The following is an 18,715-nucleotide window of genomic DNA, read 5'->3' as shown; positions in this document are numbered from 1 at the left end:
TGTGTAGTCAGCTGTTAGTAGCCGATGTGCCTCACCCTAATAATTTGGTCTATTTTCCCCTCTTAATTTCGCCTACTCTTTTGACCTATAATATAATAATAATATAATATAATAATAATAATAATATATGCCATTTAGCAGACGCTTTTATCCAAAGCGACTTACAGTCATGTGTGCATACATTCTACGTATGGGTGGTCCCGGGAATCGAACCCACTACCCTGGCGTTACAAGCGCCATGCTCTACCAACTGAGCTACAGAAGGACCCGGTGGTCCTTCACCTGGTGGTCCTTCACCTGGTGGTCCTTCACCTGGTGGTCCTTCACCTGGTGGTCCTTCACCTGGTGGTGCACATGAAGCCGATAGCCTGTTTTCGAGAAATGTAATCATTGAATATTGTAAAAGCTTTCATTGTCTGCTACATGCCCCCTTTATTTATCCTACGGTCTGACTTGGTGTACAGGGAGTACACTGTAAGAATGGCCCATGTTCTGAATTCTGTCGCTGTACATTTCAAAAGTGCTGAACAAATACTTATATTGACTACGTCAGTCCTGCTCATTAATGTCTTCATCAAAATGATGGCTTGCCTCTTGTCGTCCCTTTATGCCATAGCTCCATTTCTCACCGTTATATTGTAATTAATGTATTGTTTGGTGTTGTGTATTCATGCATCCTACTTTTTTAAATTTATTTTTTCTAAAATTCGAAAAAACATTACAATACTTTCACAACACATTAAGTGTGTGACCTCAGGCCCCTAGTCTACTAACACTTCTCTACAACACCAAAATCAATTTGTACGTGTGTGTATAGTGCATAGATTATCGTGTGTTTGTATGTATGTGTCTATGCTTATGTTTGTGTCTCTTCACAGTCCCTGCTGTTCCATATGGTGTATTTTTATCTGTTTTTTAAATCTGATTGTACTTCTGCATCAGTTACCTGATGTGGAATAGAGTTCCATGTAGTTATGGCTCTATGTAGTACTGAGGAAAAGAGTTCCATGTAGTCATGGCTCTATGTAGTACTGTGGAATAGAGTTCCATGTAGTTATGGCTCTATGTAGTACTGTGGAATAGAGTTCCATGTAGTCATGGCTCTATGTAGTACTGTGGAATAGAGTTCCATGTAGTCATGACTCTATGTAGTACTGTGGAATAGAGTTCCATGTAGTCATGGCTCTATGTAGTACTGTGGAATAAAGTTCCATGTAGTCATGGCTCTATGTAGTACTGTGGAATAGAGTTCCATGTAGTCATGGCTCTATGTAGTACTGTGGAATAGAGTTCCATGTAGTCATGGCTCTATGTAGTACTGTGGAATAGAGTTCCATGTAGTTATGGCTCTATGTAGTACTGTGGAATAGAGTTCCATGTAGTCATGGCTCTATGTAGTACTGTGGAATAGAGTTCCATGTAGTTATGGCTCTATGTAGTACTGTGGAATAGAGTTCCATGTAGTCATGGCTCTATGTAGTACTGTGGAATAGAGTTCCATGTAGTCGTGGCTCTATGTAGTACTGTGGAATAGAGTTCCATGTAGTCGTGGCTCTATGTAGTACTGTGGAATAGAGTTCCATGTAGTCATGGCTCTATGTAGTACTGTGGAATAGAGTTCCATGTAGTCATGGCTCTATGTAGTACTGTGGGATAGTTCCATGTAGTTATGGCTCTATGTAGTACTGTGGAATAGAGTTCCATGTGGTCATGGCTCTACATAGTAGCTGTGCGCCTCCCAAAGTCTGTTCAGGACTGTGGCAGAGACCTCTGGTGGCATGTCTTGTGGGGTAAGGATGTGTTTCCGACCTGTCTGACAGTAGTTCAAACAGACAGCTATATCTCTTACATAACTAGAATGAAATTGACTTTCTATGATCTCTCTCCCTCTCTGCTCTGATAGACATGAGCCTGCAACTATCATCTCTCTGTTCTGATAGACATGAACAACTCTCATCTCTCTGTTCTGATAGACATGAGCCTGCAACTCTCATCTCTCTGTTCTGATAGACATGAACAACTCTCATCTCTCTGTTCTGATAGACATGAGCCTACAACTCTCATCTCTCTGTTCTGATAGACATGAGCCTGCAACTATCATCTCTCTGTTCTGATAGACATGAACAACTCTCATCTCTCTGTTCTGATAGACATGAGCCTGCAACTCTCATCTCTCTGTTCTGATAGACATGAACAACTCTCATCTCTCTGTTCTGATAGACATGAGCCTGCAACTCTCATCTCTCTGTTCTGATAGACATGAGCCTGCAACTATCATCTCTCTGTTCTGATAGACATGAACAACTCTCATATCTCTGTTCTGATAGACATGAGCCTGCAACTCTCATCTCTCTGCTCTGATAGACATGAGCCTGCAACTGTCATCTCTCTGTTCTGATAGACATGAGCCTGCAACTCTCATCTCTCTGCTCTGATAGACATGAGCCTGCAACTGTCATCTCTCCGCTCTGATAGACATGAACAACTCTCATCTCTCTGCTCTGATAGACATGAGCCTGCAACTCTCATCTCTCTGCTCTGATAGACATGAACAACTCTCATCTCTCTGCTCTGATAGACATGAGCCTGCAACTCTCATCTCTCTGCTCTGATAGACATGAGCCTGCAACTCTCATCTCTCTGCTCTGATAGACATGAACAACTGTCATCTCTCCAGTTGCACTTCATCTTTTTCCTTATAGAATCATTGATTCTATTTCCTTATAGAACCATCGATTTATAGAATCATTGATTCTATTTCCTTATAGAACCATCGATTTATAGAGTCATCGATTCTATTTCCTTATAGAATCATCGATTTATAGAATCATGGATTCTATTTCCTAATAGAATCATCGATTCTATTTCCTTATAGAATCATCGATTCTATTTCCTTATAGAATCATCGATTCTATTTCCTTATAGAATCATGGATTATATTTCCTTATAGAATCATCGATTTATAGAATCATGGATTCTATTTCCTTATAGAATCATCGATTTATAGAATCATGGATTCTATTTCCTTATAGAATCATCGATTTATAGAATCATGGATTCTATTTCCTTATAGAATCATGGATTCTATTTCCTTATAGAATCATGGATTCTATTTCCTTATAGAATCATGGATTATATTTCCTTATAGAATCATGGATTCTATTTCCTTATAGAATCATGGATTCTATTTCCTTATAGAATCATCGATTTATAGAATCATGGATTCTATTTCCTAATAGAATCATCGATTCTATTTCCTTATAGAATCATCGATTCTATTTCCTTATAGAATCATCGATTTATAGAATCATGGATTATATTTCCTTATAGATTCATGGATTCTATTTCCTTATAGAATCATGGATTATATTTCCTTATAGAATCATGGATTCTATTTCCTTATAGAATCATGGATTCTATTTCCTTATAGAATCATCGATTTATAGAATCATGGATTATATTTCCTTATAGAATCATGGATTCTATTTCCTTATAGAATCATGGATTATATTTCCTTATAGAATCATGGATTCTATTTCCTTATAGAATCATCGATTTATAGAATCATGGATTATATTTCCTTATAGAATCATGGATTCTATTTCCTTATAGAATCATCGATTTATAGAATCATGGATTATATTTCCTTATAGAATCATGGATTCTATTTCCTTATAGAATCATGGATTATATTTCCTTATAGAATCATGGATTCTATTTCCTTATAGAATCATCGATTTATAGAATCATGGATTATATTTCCTTATAGAATCATGGATTATATTTCCTTATAGAATCATGGATTCTATTTCCTTATAGAATCATGGATTATATTTCCTTATAGAATCATCGATTTATAGAATCATGGATTCTATTTCCTCCTTATAGAATCATGGATTCTATTTCCTTATAGAATCATCGATTCTATTTCCTTATAGAATCATGGATTATATTTCCTTATAGAATCATCGATTTATAGAATCATGGATTCTATTTCCTAATAGAATCATCGATTCTATTTCCTTATAGAATCATCGATTCTATTTCCTTATAGAATCATCGATTTATAGAATTATCGATTCTATTTCCTTATAGAATCATGGATTCTATTTCCTAATAGAATCATCGATTATATTTCCTTATAGAATCATTGATTCTATTTCCTTATAGAATCATCGATTTATAGAATCATGGATTCTATTTCCTTATAGAATCATCGATTCTATTTCCTTATAGAATCATCGATTTATAGAATTATCGATTCTATTTCCTTATAGAATCATGGATTCTATTTCCTAATAGAATCATCGATTCTATTTCCTTATAGAATCATCGATTCTATTTCCTTATAGAATCATCTATTCTATTTCCTTATAGAATCATCGATTTATAGAATCATGGATTCTATTTCCTAATAGAATCATCGATTCTATTTCCTTATAGAATCATCGATTCTATTTCCTTATAGAATCATGGATTCTATTTCCTTATAGAATCATCGATTCTATTTCCTTATAGAATCATCGATTTATAGAATCATGGATTCTATTTCCTTATAGAATCATGGATTATATTTCCTTATAGAATCATGGATTCTATTTCCTTATAGAATCATGGATTATATTTCCTTATAGAATCATGGATTCTATTTCCTTATAGAATCATGGATTATATTTCCTTATAGAATCAGCCGAAGGGTTCTGAAGGAACTGCAGCACCCCTGATGAATTGAAATACATTTGCCAACGTTATATAATTACTGCTGTCTGTTCAGAAAGAAATTAAATCACCCAGAACAGCCTATTACACCACGAGAAGGCCTATAATTTAGCGACAGCGGATCAATAGCTACTTTTTGAAAATAACCGAGCTGTGGATTGTTCGCCCAATAACAAGGAACAGCCATCAATCGGGAACGCGCGGCAAATCTGTGCGTGAACAAACCGCATGCAGACCAAACAGGCCTTTCGAAATATTTCAATTACAATCGAGGAAAAAGACAAGTTGGAAATCAAATGACTCCTGTTGAAAAGTGAAGACGCTATGCTGTAGTCTACCAACATATTTGATCAACTTCCAAATATTGTTTTACAATATAAAACAATAGATAGTTTTTTGGCGGAGCGCATCAGCCATCAGCGAGTGAGCTGCGCGTCATTAGGTGAGTCAGTGAAACAGGAAAGGTTTTAGGGACTATCATTTCCTCCTCATATTGTAGTGTTTCTCCACACACACCGAGGCCTACAGGCTATTGATGGACTCCAGACAAAGGTCGTTTTTTCTTTTTAGCTCAGGTTCTCAGTTTGTCAGTGTCAAAGTAGCCTGTCATTTCGATCATTTGTTAATGATCGTTAAAATAGACTCTGCCGAAGTCTCCAGTCATGTAGAATTGCATGAAATGCATTTTTAAAAGACACGTTTTACCCGGACACTAGGCTTACTAAAAATGTTCCCAAATGTGTGCAACTTCTGTACGTGCCTCTACTCTACTGCTCTATGCCACTATGCAAATGCGAGCAATTCTTTATTATATACGTTGTTTTCTATTCTTCTACGCATTCGTTCCGGTACCTCAGAACTCTCCCACCACCTTCTCGTGTTCACTTTTTATTGTGGCACCTCCCGATTTACACATTCATCACTGGTCTTACAAATATACCTTTCTGGACCTTCGAAACTGCCCCCATCACACGCATCCAACATATTACTAATTTACAAAAAAAAATATCAAAATATTTCTCTCTAAACACGTGTATGATTTATCTTTAAGGCTTTCCTTACTTGTATATTAAAAAAAGAAAATCTAACTTCATTTGGATTATATCTACAACCTTTTCTAAAAAAAAATAACTATTCTATATCTACAACCTTTTCTAAAAAATAAAAAAATAAAAAATGTTTTGATGAACTTTATCACAAAATGGTTAAGTTGTGATGACACGATACCATCTTTTGTTCGGCAAGAAAACAGTGACAGACAGAGAAAGTGTTGGGGAAATAATTTGGTGCCATCTTGTGGTCTTTATGTGAATTACGGGTAGTTACCTCCTACTACCCCTACTATTTAAAAAATGTATTCTGCATTGTTGATGAGGGCCTATAAATATGCATTTCACTGTTAGCCTACACCTGTTGTTTACGAAGCATGTGACTAACACAGTTGAATTTGATTATAGCGGAGCTTTGATTAAATGGCCTGGAGGAAAGCACTAAAGACCTGCCATTTCATAATCTGGTTAGTTATTTTTCTTGCACTTTGACAGGTGAATATTTAGCCTATAGCCCTAATATTTATCTAATGAATGTCCTAATATCTAGCTAATACTGTATTTATCTAATGAATGTCCTAATATCTAGCTAATACTGTATTTATCTCATGAATGTCCTAATATCTAGCTAATACTGTATTTATCTCATGAATGTCCTAATATCTAGCTAATACTGTATTTGTCTAATGAATGTCCTAATATCTAGCTAATACTGTATTTATCTAATGAATATCCTAATATCTAGCTAATACTGTATTTATCTAATGAATGTCCTAATATCTAGCTAACAGTGTATTTATCTTCTTACTTCTGCTTCACATCACTAGCCTCTCTTCCAGCTGTTCCCGTTCCCAACAGGCTATAGGGTACAACAAGCCTCTCAGCAATAAGTCATTCCTCAAGCCTCTCCCAAATTGGCCATTCCTCTTCTCATAAAAAAAAAATCCCTGGAAAAGCTATAGGCTACAAAAGCTACAGGACATTCATTTTGATAATTGTTTTATACTATGCCTAATGGCCTATTTAGGGGGAAATAATCAGTCTTGCTAATTGCTGACTGTAAAACAGGCCTACAGCATAGAGAATTAATGTCGGGGGAAATGAAGACCCAACTGGCCACAGTGAAAGAGAAGATCCCAAGGAATGTACAAACATAAGAAGAGGTTTTAGCAATGAGGCAATGAGTTTAGGCCTAAATGATGCGCAGGCTAAACCGTGTTTGTTGATCAATTGATACCTTTAAATAATAGTTACTATAGTAACTATAGCCTACTACAGTAACTATTATTTAAATGTATCAATTGATCAACAAACACGGTAGTATTTTTAATTAGGCCTAAATGTACATTGAAGTATTATTTGCAGTTGTCCCTATGACAATGACAATGAACACACCCTGAAAGCACTGATTGGTCTGAACCGGTATCTGTGTGTTAGAGACCTCATGACTGGTCTGAACCAGTATCTGTGTGTTAGAGACCTCATGACTGGTCTGAACCAGTATCTGTGTGTTAGAGACCTCATGACTGGTCTGAGCCAGTATCTGTGTGTTAGAGACCTCATGACTGGTCTGAGCCAGTATCTGTGTGTTAGAGACCTCATGACTGGTCTGAGCCAGTATCTGTGTGTTAGAGACCTCATGACTGGTCTGAGCCAGTATCTGTGTGTTAGAGACCTCATGACTGGTCTGAACCAGTATCTGTGTGTTAGAGACCTCATGACTGGTCTGAACCAGTATCTGTGTGTTAGAGACCTCATGACTGGTCTGAACCAGTATCTGTGTGTTAGAGACCTCATGAATGGTCTGAACCAGTATCTGTGTGTTAGAGACCTCATGACTGGTCTGAACCAGTATCTGTGTGTTAGAGACCTCATGACTGGTCTGAACCAGTATCTGTATACTAGAGACCTCATGACTGGTCTGAACCAGTATCTGTGTGTTAGAGACCTCATGACTGGTCTGAACCAGTATCTGTGGGTTTTAGAGACCTCATGACTGGTCTGAACCAGTATCTGTGGGTTTTATAGACCTCGTAAATGGTCTGAACCAGTATCTGCGGGTTTTATAGACCTCATGACTGGTCTGAACCAGTATCTGTGGGCTAGAGACCTCAGAATATGAAATTGCGCTTGAGGCAATGTAATGCGTAGTTCGAACATGTCGATCATATCTTTAGTGTTCAACATTAAGTCTCCCTCCATATCAATGAGTAGAGTGGGCAGCAGCTATGTAATTTTTTATTTTATTTGAAATAACACTGATGCAAAGACATCTCTGTATCAATAGCCAGGGCAAGTCGGTAGCCAACCAAATAACCCCACAACTCAACAATAAGTCTCAGTACCTCCTAAAATTGCATGAAAATAGGAGGGTAGGATCAGATAAACAGAACACATCTTTGAAGCAGAAACAATATACTACAAATTGTGGCCTGTTGTGTTCAAAGTAAGCAAACGGATTACTTTTATTTTGAAGCTTTTTGCGCGATTTGGACCATAGACATTAATATTTGGAGTCTTCAGTAGTTACCACAGGCACAAAGTCATAATGCCTGCCTATTTCTAAATTGTATCTTCTTAAAATTTTATTTTAAAAACGAACCCTACCCTTATCCACACTGCTAACCTTATGACTAATCCTAACCTTAAATGAAGACCAAACATATCATTTCTGTTTTCTGAAATGTTATGATATAACTTTGTGGCTGTGATAACTAGTGGAAACCGATTCGGATCCGTTAATGTCACTGATTTCATGGAACTTTAGTTCATTTTCCGGTCTTGCGGTGCGTGGCGCGGTGTGCAGAATCCATGAGAGAGCTTTCAATTTCGGTGACGTCGTCACATCGCGACTTCCGGATTCTCGTTGACTGCCGTTAGAAGAGAAACTGCGCGCTGATTTTGAGCCTCAACTACCAATTTTCACATTGAGATCTAGCAGTCTGTATAACCAAAATGGATACGCAGTTTCTGCAAATACCACCGAAGCGGACATGAGTTTCTCTCCAACTACAGTGTAACGTTAGTTTCACAGAATGGACCTGCCGTGTGTCGAGTGGCAAAAGCATGTTGAACAGAAGTGGAGCCGACTCACTCTTGATGAGAAGAAATGCTTCTCGTCCCTGTTGGACATAGATGAGGTCTTTGATTTTGGCCTGTCTCAAGTAATGTGAGTAGCCAATACGTGCACGTCTCTCTAGCATACAGCATGTCATTGGCTAGCAAAATAACACCAGGCGGCATTCTACTTTCTTCCAGACCATGGCTTGAAGGAATCCTGTTTTTGTTTCGGGAAAGGTTCGGGGAATTTACCAGCAGGTTAGGAGAATTAACACAGGCAGCAGGTTAGGAGAATTAACACAGGCAGCAGGTTAGGAGAATTAACACAGGCAGCCGGTTTAGGAGAATTAACACAGGCAGCAGGTTTAGGATAATTAACACAGGCAGCCGGTTTAGGAGTATTAACACAGGCAGCAGGTTAGGAGTATTAACACAGGCAGCAGGTTAGGAGAATTAACACAGGCAGCAGGTTAGGAGAATTAACACAGGCAGCCGGTTTAGGAGAATTAACACAGGCAGCAGGTTTAGTAGAATTAACACAGGCAGCAGGTTTAGGAGAATTAACACAGGCAGCAGGTTTAGTAGAATTAACTCAGGCAGCAGGTTAGGAGAATTAACACAGGCAGCAGGTTTAGGAGAATTAACACAGTCAACCCATTTAGTAGAATTAACACAGGCAGCAGGTTTAGGAGAATTAACACAGGCAGCACGTTAGGAGAATTAACACAGGCAGCAGGTTAGGAGAATTAACACAGGCAGCAGGTTTAGGAGAATTAACACAGGCAGCAGGTTTAGGAGAATTAACACAGGCAGCAGGTTAGGAGAATTAACACAGGCAGCAGGTTAGGAGAATTAACACAGGCAGCAGGTTTAGGAGAATTAACACAGGCAGCAGGTTTAGGAGAATTAACACAGGCAGCAGGTTTAGGAGAATTAACACAGGCAGCAGGTTTAGGAGAATTAACACAGGCAGCAGGTTTAGGAGAATTAACACAGGCAGCAGGTTTAGGAGAATTAACACAGGCAGCAGGTTTAGGAGAATTAACACAGGCAGCAGGTTAGGAGAATTAACACAGGCAGCAGGTTAGGAGAATTAACACAGGCAGCAGGTTAGGAGAATTAACACAGGCAGCAGGTTAGGATAATTAACACAGGCAGCAGGTTTAGTAGAATTAACACAGGCAGCAGGTTAGTAGAATTAACACAGGCAGCAGGTTAGTAGAATTAACACAGGCAGCAGGTTTAGGAGAATTAACACAGGCAGCAGGTTTAGGAGAATTAACACAGGCAGCAGGTTAGCAGAATTAACACAGGCAGTGAGTTAGGAGAATTAATTTAGGCAGCGAGTTAGGATAATTAATTTAGGCAGCGAGTTTGGAGAATTAATTTAGGCAGCGAGTTTGGAGAACTTGCGCAGCAGGTTAAGAGAAGTAGGTTAAAGTTAGGAAAGGGTTTGCTGTATGGTGTGTTGGATCCCTTCTAGCTATGACCCTTCTCCCTAAGTGTCCAGCCATGAACTTTGCCCAGGACTATCACACGTGAACTACAATCCCGTCGCTGTGTTTTTAGTTTAGCATCACCACAATATGACTTTTCAAACATATGGCCCTTTAATCAGTGACAAAGAATCCCCCCCCCCCCAAAAAAAGTACACTTACTGTAGTGTAACGGATGTGAAACGGCTAGCTTAGTTAGCGGTGGTGCTGGTGTAACGGATGTGAAACGGCTAGCTTAGTTAGCGGTGGTGCTGGTGTAACGGATGTGAAACGGCTAGCTTAGTTAGCGGTGGTGCTGGTGTAACGGATGTGAAACGGCTAGCTTAGTTAGCGGTGGTGCTGGTGTAACGGATGTGAAACGGCTAGCTTAGTTAGCGGTGGTGCTGGTGTAACGGATGTGAAACGGCTAGCTTAGTTAGCGGTGGTGCTGATGTAACGGATGTGAAACGGCTAGCTTAGTTAGCGGTGGTGCTGGTGTAACGGATGTGAAACGGCTAGCTTAGTTAGCGGTGGTGCTGGTGTAACGGATGTGAAACGGCTAGCTTAGTTAGCGGTGGTGCTGGTGTAACGGATGTGAAACGGCTAGCTTAGTTAGCGGTGGTGCTGGTGTAACGGATGTGAAACGGCTAGCTTAGTTAGCGGTGGTGCTGGTGTAACGGATGTGAAACGGCTAGCTTAGTTAGCGGTGGTGCTGGTGTAACGGATGTGAAACGGCTAGCTTAGTTAGCGGTGGTTCGCGCTAAATAGCGTTTCAATCGGTGACGTCACTTGCTCTGAGACCTTGAAGTAGTAGTTCCCCTTGCTCTGCAAGGGCCGCGGCTTTTGTGGAGCGATGGGTAACGATGCTTCGTGGGTGACTGTTGTTGATGTGTGCAGAGGGTCCCTGGTTCGCGCCCGGGTATGGGCGAGGGGACGGTCTACAGTTATACTGTTACTGTTACAAGGAGGCTGCTGAGGGGTTTATAATAATGTCTGGAACGGGTTTGTTGGTGTCAAACACGTGGAAAACATGGGGTCCAACGACACCCTTTTTCATTGACTGTCTTTCAGCCAAGAGGACGTGGACTTTCTGTCGGGCATTTCCAAGGACGATCCTGTCCAGAAGGACCTGGAGAGAGCTGCCAGATGCCGGAAGGAGGGCAACTCCAGCTTTAAAACCAGGGACTACACTGCTGCTGTCCTGCACTACTCACAGGTAACAAATCAAATGTATTTATATAGCCCTTCGTACATCAGCTGATATCTCAAAGTGCTGTACAGAAACCCAGCCTAAAACCCCAAACAGCAAGCAATGCAGGTGTAGAAGCACGGTGGCTAGGAAAAACTCCCTAGAAAGGCCAAAACCTAGGAAGAAACCTAGAGAGGAACCAGGCTATGTGGGGTGGCCAGTCCTCTTCTGGCTGTGCCGGTAGGGAGATTATAACAGAACATGGCCAAGATGTTCAAATGTTCATAAATGACCAGCATGGTCGAATAATAATAAGGCAGAACAGTTGAAACTGGAGCAGCAGCACAGTCAGGTGGACTGGGGACAGCAAGGAGTCATCATGTCAGGTAATCCTGGGGCATGGTCCTAGGGCTCAGGTCCTCCGAGAGAGAGAGAGAGAAAGAAAGAGAGAATTAGAGAGAGCACACTTAAATTCACACAGGACACCGAATAGGACAGGAGGACTCCAGATATAACAAACTGACCCTATCAGTTATACAATATATATATATACAGGGAGGCTATATACAGGGTGTACCGGTACAGAGTCAATGTGGAGGCTTTATACAGGGGGTACCAGTACAGAGTCAATGTGGAGGCTATATACAGGGGTACCGGTACAGAGTCAATGTGGAGGCTATATACAGGGTATTACGGTACAGAGTCAATGTGGAGGCTATATACAGGGGTACTGGTACAAAGTCAATGTGGAGGCTATATACAGGGTGTTACGGTACAGAGTCAATGTGGAGGCTATATACAGGGTGTACCAGTACAGAGTCAATGTGGAGGCTATATACAGGGGGTACCAGTACAGAGTCAATGTGGAGGCTATATACAGGGGTACCGGTACAGAGTCAATGTGGAGGCTATATACAGGGTGTTACGGTACAGAGTCAATGTGGAGGCTATATACAGGGTATTACGGTACAGAGTCAATGTGGAGGATATATACAGGGGGTACCGGTACAGAGTCAATGTGGAGGCTATATACAGGGTATTACGGTACAGAGTCAATGTGGAGGCTATATACAGGGGGTACCGGTACAGAGTCAGTGTGGAGGCTACATACAGGGTGTTACGGTACAGAGTCAATGTGGAGGCTATATACAGGGGGTACCGGTACAGAGTCAATGTGGAGGCTATATACAGGGGGTACCGGTACAGTCAATGTGGAGACTATATACAGGGTATTACGGTACAGAGTCAATGTGGAGGCTATATACAGGGGGGTACCGGTACAGAGTCAATGTGGAGGCTATATACAGGGTGTTACGGTACAGAGTCAATGTGGAGGCTATATACAGGGTATTACGGTACAGAGTCAATGTGGAGGCTATATACAGGGGGTACCGGTACAGAGTCAATGTGGAGACTATATACAGGGGGTACCGGTACAGAGTCAATGTGGAGGCTATATACAGGGGTAACGGTACAGAGTCAATGTGGAGGCTATATACAGGGGGTACCGGTACAGAGTCAGTGTGGAGGCTACATACAGGGTGTTACGGTACAGAGTCAATGTGGAGGCTATATACAGGGGGTACCGGTACAGAGTCAATGTGTCGAGGTAATATGTAGGTCGAGTTATTAAAGTGCCTATGCACAGATGATAACAGAGACTAGCAGTGGTGTGAATAGTCTGGGTACAAAGTTTGGAGTCACTGAGAAATGTCCTTGTTTTTGACTCCAGTCTCAAAGTCAACAGTGAAGAGGCCGTCCGGGATGGAAACAGACACCTCACAAGTCCTCAACTGGCAGCTTCATTAAACCCACAAAACACCAGTCTCAACACCAGTCTCACTCTAATGTACTCAGTTGTGCACCACTCCTCTTTCTATTCTGGTTAGAGCCAGTTTGTGCTGTTCTGTGAAGGGAGTGTTGTACGAGATCTTCAGTTTCTTGAAGGCTATTCTCGTCAGTTTTCAGAACAAGAATAGACTGACGAGTTTCAGAAGAAAGTTATTTGTTTCTGTCCATTTTGAGTCTGTAATCGAACCCACAAATGCTGATGCTCCAGATACTCAACAAGTCGACAGAAGGCCAGTTTTATTGCTTCTTTAATCAGAACGACAGTTTTCAGCTGTTTTAACATAATTGCAAAAGCGTTTTTCTAATGATCAATTAGCCTTTTAAAATGATAAACTTGGATTAGCTAACACAACGTGCCATTGGAACACAGGAGTGATGGTTGCTGAAAATGGGCCTCTGTAGATATTCCATTAAAAAATCAGCCGTTTCCAGCTACAATAGTCATTTACAACATTACAATGTCTACACTGTATTTCTGATCAATTTGATGTTATTTTAATGGATCAAACTTGCCACCAACAACTGACCCCAAACCTTTGTGTGTAATATATATATTTTTATATTTACCCCATAATATATGGGGGAAATGATGCAGACAATTATGTTGATGGAAGCTACTATCTATCTGCAATATTAAAACGGATCTACCCCCTTAAAAAAGAATGCTCTCTCCCTGTCTCCCCCCTCTCTCTCCTCCCTGTCTCCCCCCCCCTCTCTCCACTCCCTGTCTCCCCCTCTCTCCACTCCCTGTCTCCCCCTCTCTCTCCTCCCTGTCTCCCCCCTCTCTCCTCCCTGTCTCCCCCTCTCTCCACTCCCTGTCTCCCCTCTCTCTCCTCCCTGTCTCCCCCTCTCTCCTCCCTGTCTCCCCCTCTCTCCTCCCTGTCTCCCCCTCTCTCCACTCCCTGTCTCCCCCTCTCTACTCCCTGTCTCCCCCTCTCTCCACTCCCTGTCTCCCCCCTCTCTCCACTCCCTGTCTCCCCCCTCTCTCCACTCCCTGTCTCCCCCCTCTCTCCACTCCCTGTCTCCCCCTCTCTCCACTCCCTGTCTCCCCCTCTCTCCTCCCTGTCTCCCCCTCTCTCCTCCCTGTCCCCCTCTCTCCTCCCTGTCTCCCCCTCTCTCTCCTCCCTGTCCCCCCTCTCCTCCCCTCCCCCTCTCCACTCCCTGTCTCCCCCTCTCTCTCCTCCCTGTCTCCCCCTCCCCCTCTCCACTCCCTGTCTCCCCCTCTCTCCACTCCCCCCTCTCCACTCCCTGTCTCCTCCCTCTCTTCACTCCCTGTCTCCCCCTCTCTCCACTCCCCCTCTCTCCACTCCCCCTCTCTCCACTCCCTGTCTCCCCCTCTCTCCACTCCCCCTCTCTCCACTCCCCCTCTCTCCACTCCCTGTCTCCCCCTCTCTCCACTCCCCCTCTCTCCACTCCCCCCCCACTCCCCCTCTCTCCTCCCTGTCTCCCCCCCTCTCTCTCCTCCCTGTCCCCCTCTCTCCACTCCCTGTCTCCCCCCTCTCTCCACTCCCCCTCTCCACTCCCCCCTCTCTCCACTCCCTCTCTCCACTCCCCCTCTCTCCACTCCCTGTCTCCCCCTCTCTCCACTCCCCCCTCTCTCCACCCCCCTCTCTCCTCCCTGTCTCCCCCCTCTCCACTCCCTGTCTTTCTCCTCCCTGGCTCCCCCCTCTCCACTCCCTGTCTCCCCCCTCTCCACTCCCTGTCTCCTCCCTCTCTCTCCTCCCTCTCTCTCCTCCCTGTCTCCCCCTCTCTCCTGCAGGGTGTGTGTTATGCGTCTCTGAGCTCGGAGCAGCTCTCTCTGTGCTATGCCAACCGTTCTGCAGCGCTATTCCACCTCCAGCGCTACAGGGTGAGTGGAACATGGTGAACAAGAGTACTTCTCACTAGTCTTCTCACTAGTTTGTCTTCCGTCCAGTCTTCTCACTAGTTTGTCTTCCGTCCAGTCTTCTCACTAGTTTGTCTTCCGTCCAGTCTTCTCACTAGTTTGTCTTCCGTCCAGTCTTCTCACTAGTTTGTCTTCCGTCCAGTCTTCTCACTAGTTTATATCTTCCGTCCAGTCTTCTCACTAGTTTGTCTTCCGTCCAGTCTTCTCACTAGTTTGTCTTCCGTCCAGTCTTCTCACTAGTTTGTCTTCCGTCCAGTCTTCTCACTAGTTTGTCTTCCGTCCAGTCTTCTCACTAGTTTGTCTTCCGTCCAGTCTTCTCACTAGTTTGTCTTCCGTCCAGTCTTCTCACTAGTTTATATCTTCCGTCCAGTCTTCTCACTAGTTTATATCTTCCGTCCAGTCTTCTCACTAGTTTGTCTTCCGTCCAGTCTTCTCACTAGTTTGTCTTCCGTCCAGTCTTCTCACTAGTTTATATCTTCCGTCCAGTCTTCTCACTAGTTTGTCTTCCGTCCAGTCTTCTCACTAGTTTGTCTTCCGTCCAGTCTTCTCACTAATTTGTCTTCCGTCCAGTCTTCTCACTAGTTTATATCTTCCGTCCAGTCTTCTCACTAGTTTGTCTTCCGTCCAGTCTTCTCACTAGTTTGTCTTCTGTCCAGTCTTCTCACTAGTTTGTCTTCCGTCCAGTCTTCTCACTAGTTTGTCTTCCGTCCAGTCTTCTCACTAGTTTGTCTTCCTTACAGTCTTCTCACTAGTTTATATCTTCCGTCCAGTCTTCTCACTAGTTTGTCTTCCGTCCAGTCTTCTCACTAGTTTGTCTTCTGTCCAGTCTTCTCACTAGTTTGTCTTCCGTCCAGTCTTCTCACTAGTTTGTCTTCCGTCCAGTCTTCTCACTAGTTTGTCTTCCGTCCAGTCTTCTCACTAGTTTGTCTTCCGTCCAGTCTTCTCACTAGTTTGTCTTCTGTCCAGTCTTCTCACTAGTTTGTCTTCCGTCCAGTCTTCTCACTAGTTTGTCTTCCGTCCAGTCTTCTCACTAGTTTGTCTTCCTTACAGTCTTCTCACTAGTTTATATCTTCCGTCCAGTCTTCTCACTAGTTTGTCTTCCATCCAGTCTTCTCACTAGTTTGTCTTCCGTCCAGTCTTCTCACTAGTTTGTCTTCCGTCCAGTCTTCTCACTAGTTTGTCTTCCGTCCAGTCTTCTCACTAGTTTATATCTTCCGTCCAGTCTTCTCACTAGTTGATATCATCTTCATTATTACACTGCTTACCTTTCCATTTCAGATATTGTTTTTTGAGGTGTGTGTGTGTGTGTGTGTGTGTGTGTGTGTGTGTGTGTGTGTGTGTGTGTGTGTGTGTGTGTGTGTGTGTGTGTGTGTGTGTGTGTGTGTTCCATCTTTGTATTTTTTGACTTGTATTTCTTCTCCTCAGGAGTGCCTCGAGGACATCGACCGAGCCCTGAACCATGGCTACCCAAGTCACCTGAAGCACAAACTACAGGACAGACAGGCACAGTGCCTCAACCACTTCCCCAACGGGACAGAGGAGATAACCACCGCCACCAAGCAGGGGGCAGGGCACCAGGCAGAGGGGGTGTGTAGCAGGACCAACCCAAAGTCCCCAAACTCCCAGCAGCAGAATGGGAGTGCTCTCTCCCCTCGTTTGTCCGTGTGCTTCAGCCCTGAAAAAGGGCGACACCTGGTGGCCACCAAGGGAATCGCGGCCGGAGAGGAGATATTGGAGGACAGGGCTTACAGCTGTGTGCTAATAGCAGGGATGGGGGGAGGGAGAAGAGAGGAGACGGAGGAAGCAGGAGGAGTGTTTGGGACCGAGGTGAGGTACTGTCATCAGTGTTTGGGGGAGACGGTGAGCCCTGTGCCATGTGAGGGGTGCAGCTACGCCCGCTACTGCTCAGAGGGGTGTCGGAGGGGCGCGTGGGAGTGGCATCATCGCTGGGAGTGTCCAATCGGAGCCGAGCTGAGTACTGCGGGAGTGATGTCACAGCTGGCGCTGAGGGTGGCGTTAAAAGCGGGGGTGAAGGAGGTACTGAGGGCACGGGAACCAATCAGAGACGTGGATAACGATTCTAAACTAATCAGAGAGAAGATTAGCTCCAAGAATTCCAGTTCTAAGCCAATCACAGAAAAGATCCGCCCAAAGATGAAGAATTCTGGCTCCAGTGACGCCACATCAACTGAGCCGGAGGTCAACGACCCCTCTGCTTATTACCATGGTGATTCCTACCTGAACGTCTACCACCTGCTGCCTCACCTGAATGGCCACGCCCCCAGCCTGCGCTTCTTGTACTCTGTCACCATAGCAACGCTCTACCTGCGGCTGCGCCAGGCGGGACCTCCACCTGTGTCCTGGGAGAGGGGAGGAGCCTCAGAAAGCATGACGTGCAGTAACCAATCTCGGGCCCCCGAGGAGGGAGAGGGCTGGGCTCCGGAGCTAAGCCTGTTGGGAAGTGTAGCTCTGAGGCACATGCTGCAGCTGAGATGTAATGCCCAGGCAGTGAGCCTGCTCAGAGACACAGGTGAGTGTGAGTCAGTCAGAGAGGAAGAGGTGAACTGAGAGGCCTGACTCCACCCCAAAATCTGTCCTCACAAGAATAAAGTGTGAAGCAGACCGACTGGAGATTTCTTTTGTATTCTTTTGTATGGAGGTCAATGAGAGGGTGTTAGCCTCACCTAGCAAATTAGCAATTAAATTCTGACACCCAAACTGGGTGCACTATCGTGCTCAAATGGATTTGTCCCCCCCCTATATAAACACACCAAACGCGATCACGACACTCAGGTTAAAATATCAAAACCAACTCTGAACCAATGATATTATTATATTAATTTGGGGACAGGTCGAAAAGCATTAAACATTTATGGCAGTTTAGCTAGTTAGCTTGCACTTGCTAGCTTTTTTGCATTTGCTAGCTAATTTGTCCTGGGATATAAACGTTGTTGTTATTTTACCTGAAATGCACAAGGTCCTCTACTCCGACAATTAATCCACACATAAAACGGCCAACCGAATCGTTTCTAGTCATCTCTCCTCCTTCCAGGCTTTTTCTTCTTTTGACTTTACATGGCGATTGGCATCTCATAGTTACCATGACGACCGACCGAACTCAGTTCATCTTTCAGTCACCCACGTGGGTATAACCAATGAGGAGATGGGAGAGGCAGGACTTGCTCAGTGTCAGAAATAGAAATGACTTCTATTTTAGCGCATCGCAGTGTGGGTGCAATATTTGAATAAAAACATGTCTGTTTAAATTTAATTTGCAACGCTGGCGTCCGCGACGTGACCGGTGTGGTCGTTGTTCTGATAGAAGTTTCGTAATGTTTAGGTTGTTACGTATATACTGATGTAAGTAGACCCGGTGGCTTCCCCCACGTCTTCCCCCATGGCAACCCCCACGGCAACCCCCACGGCAACCCCTACGGCAACCCCCACGGCAACTTTGAGGAAAAACAGGTTTATATATCTTGAGTTG

General features: G+C 43.5%; 1 protein-coding gene across 4 annotated transcripts in view; it reads left to right on the top strand.

Annotated features, from left to right (window-relative positions):
• The first annotated feature begins 5,997 nt into the window (after nucleotides 1-5,997).
• The window catches only part of smyd4 (SET and MYND domain containing 4), a 21,201-nt gene continuing 8,483 nt past the window's right edge, over nucleotides 5,998-18,715 (top strand). For 2 of the 4 annotated variants that reach the window (XM_052529098.1, XM_052529097.1), the window contains exons 1-4: nucleotides 8,575-8,937; nucleotides 11,375-11,519; nucleotides 15,103-15,192; nucleotides 16,654-17,758. In XM_052529098.1, the coding sequence (XP_052385058.1) occupies nucleotides 8,804-8,937; nucleotides 11,375-11,519; nucleotides 15,103-15,192; nucleotides 16,654-17,758 (1,474 nt within the window). In that variant the 5' untranslated portion in view covers nucleotides 8,575-8,803. Of the gene's footprint in view, nucleotides 6,236-8,573; nucleotides 8,938-11,374; nucleotides 11,520-15,102; nucleotides 15,193-16,653; nucleotides 17,759-18,715 lie in introns of those variants that run through there. The other 2 variants (XM_052529099.1, XM_052529100.1) reach the window with 2 other exon arrangements.

This window comes from Oncorhynchus keta, chromosome 11 (genome assembly GCF_023373465.1).
Source record: "Oncorhynchus keta strain PuntledgeMale-10-30-2019 chromosome 11, Oket_V2, whole genome shotgun sequence".
NCBI classification, from domain to species: Eukaryota; Metazoa; Chordata; class Actinopteri; order Salmoniformes; family Salmonidae; genus Oncorhynchus; species Oncorhynchus keta.
This window is presented reverse-complemented; position numbering and strand designations above follow the sequence as displayed.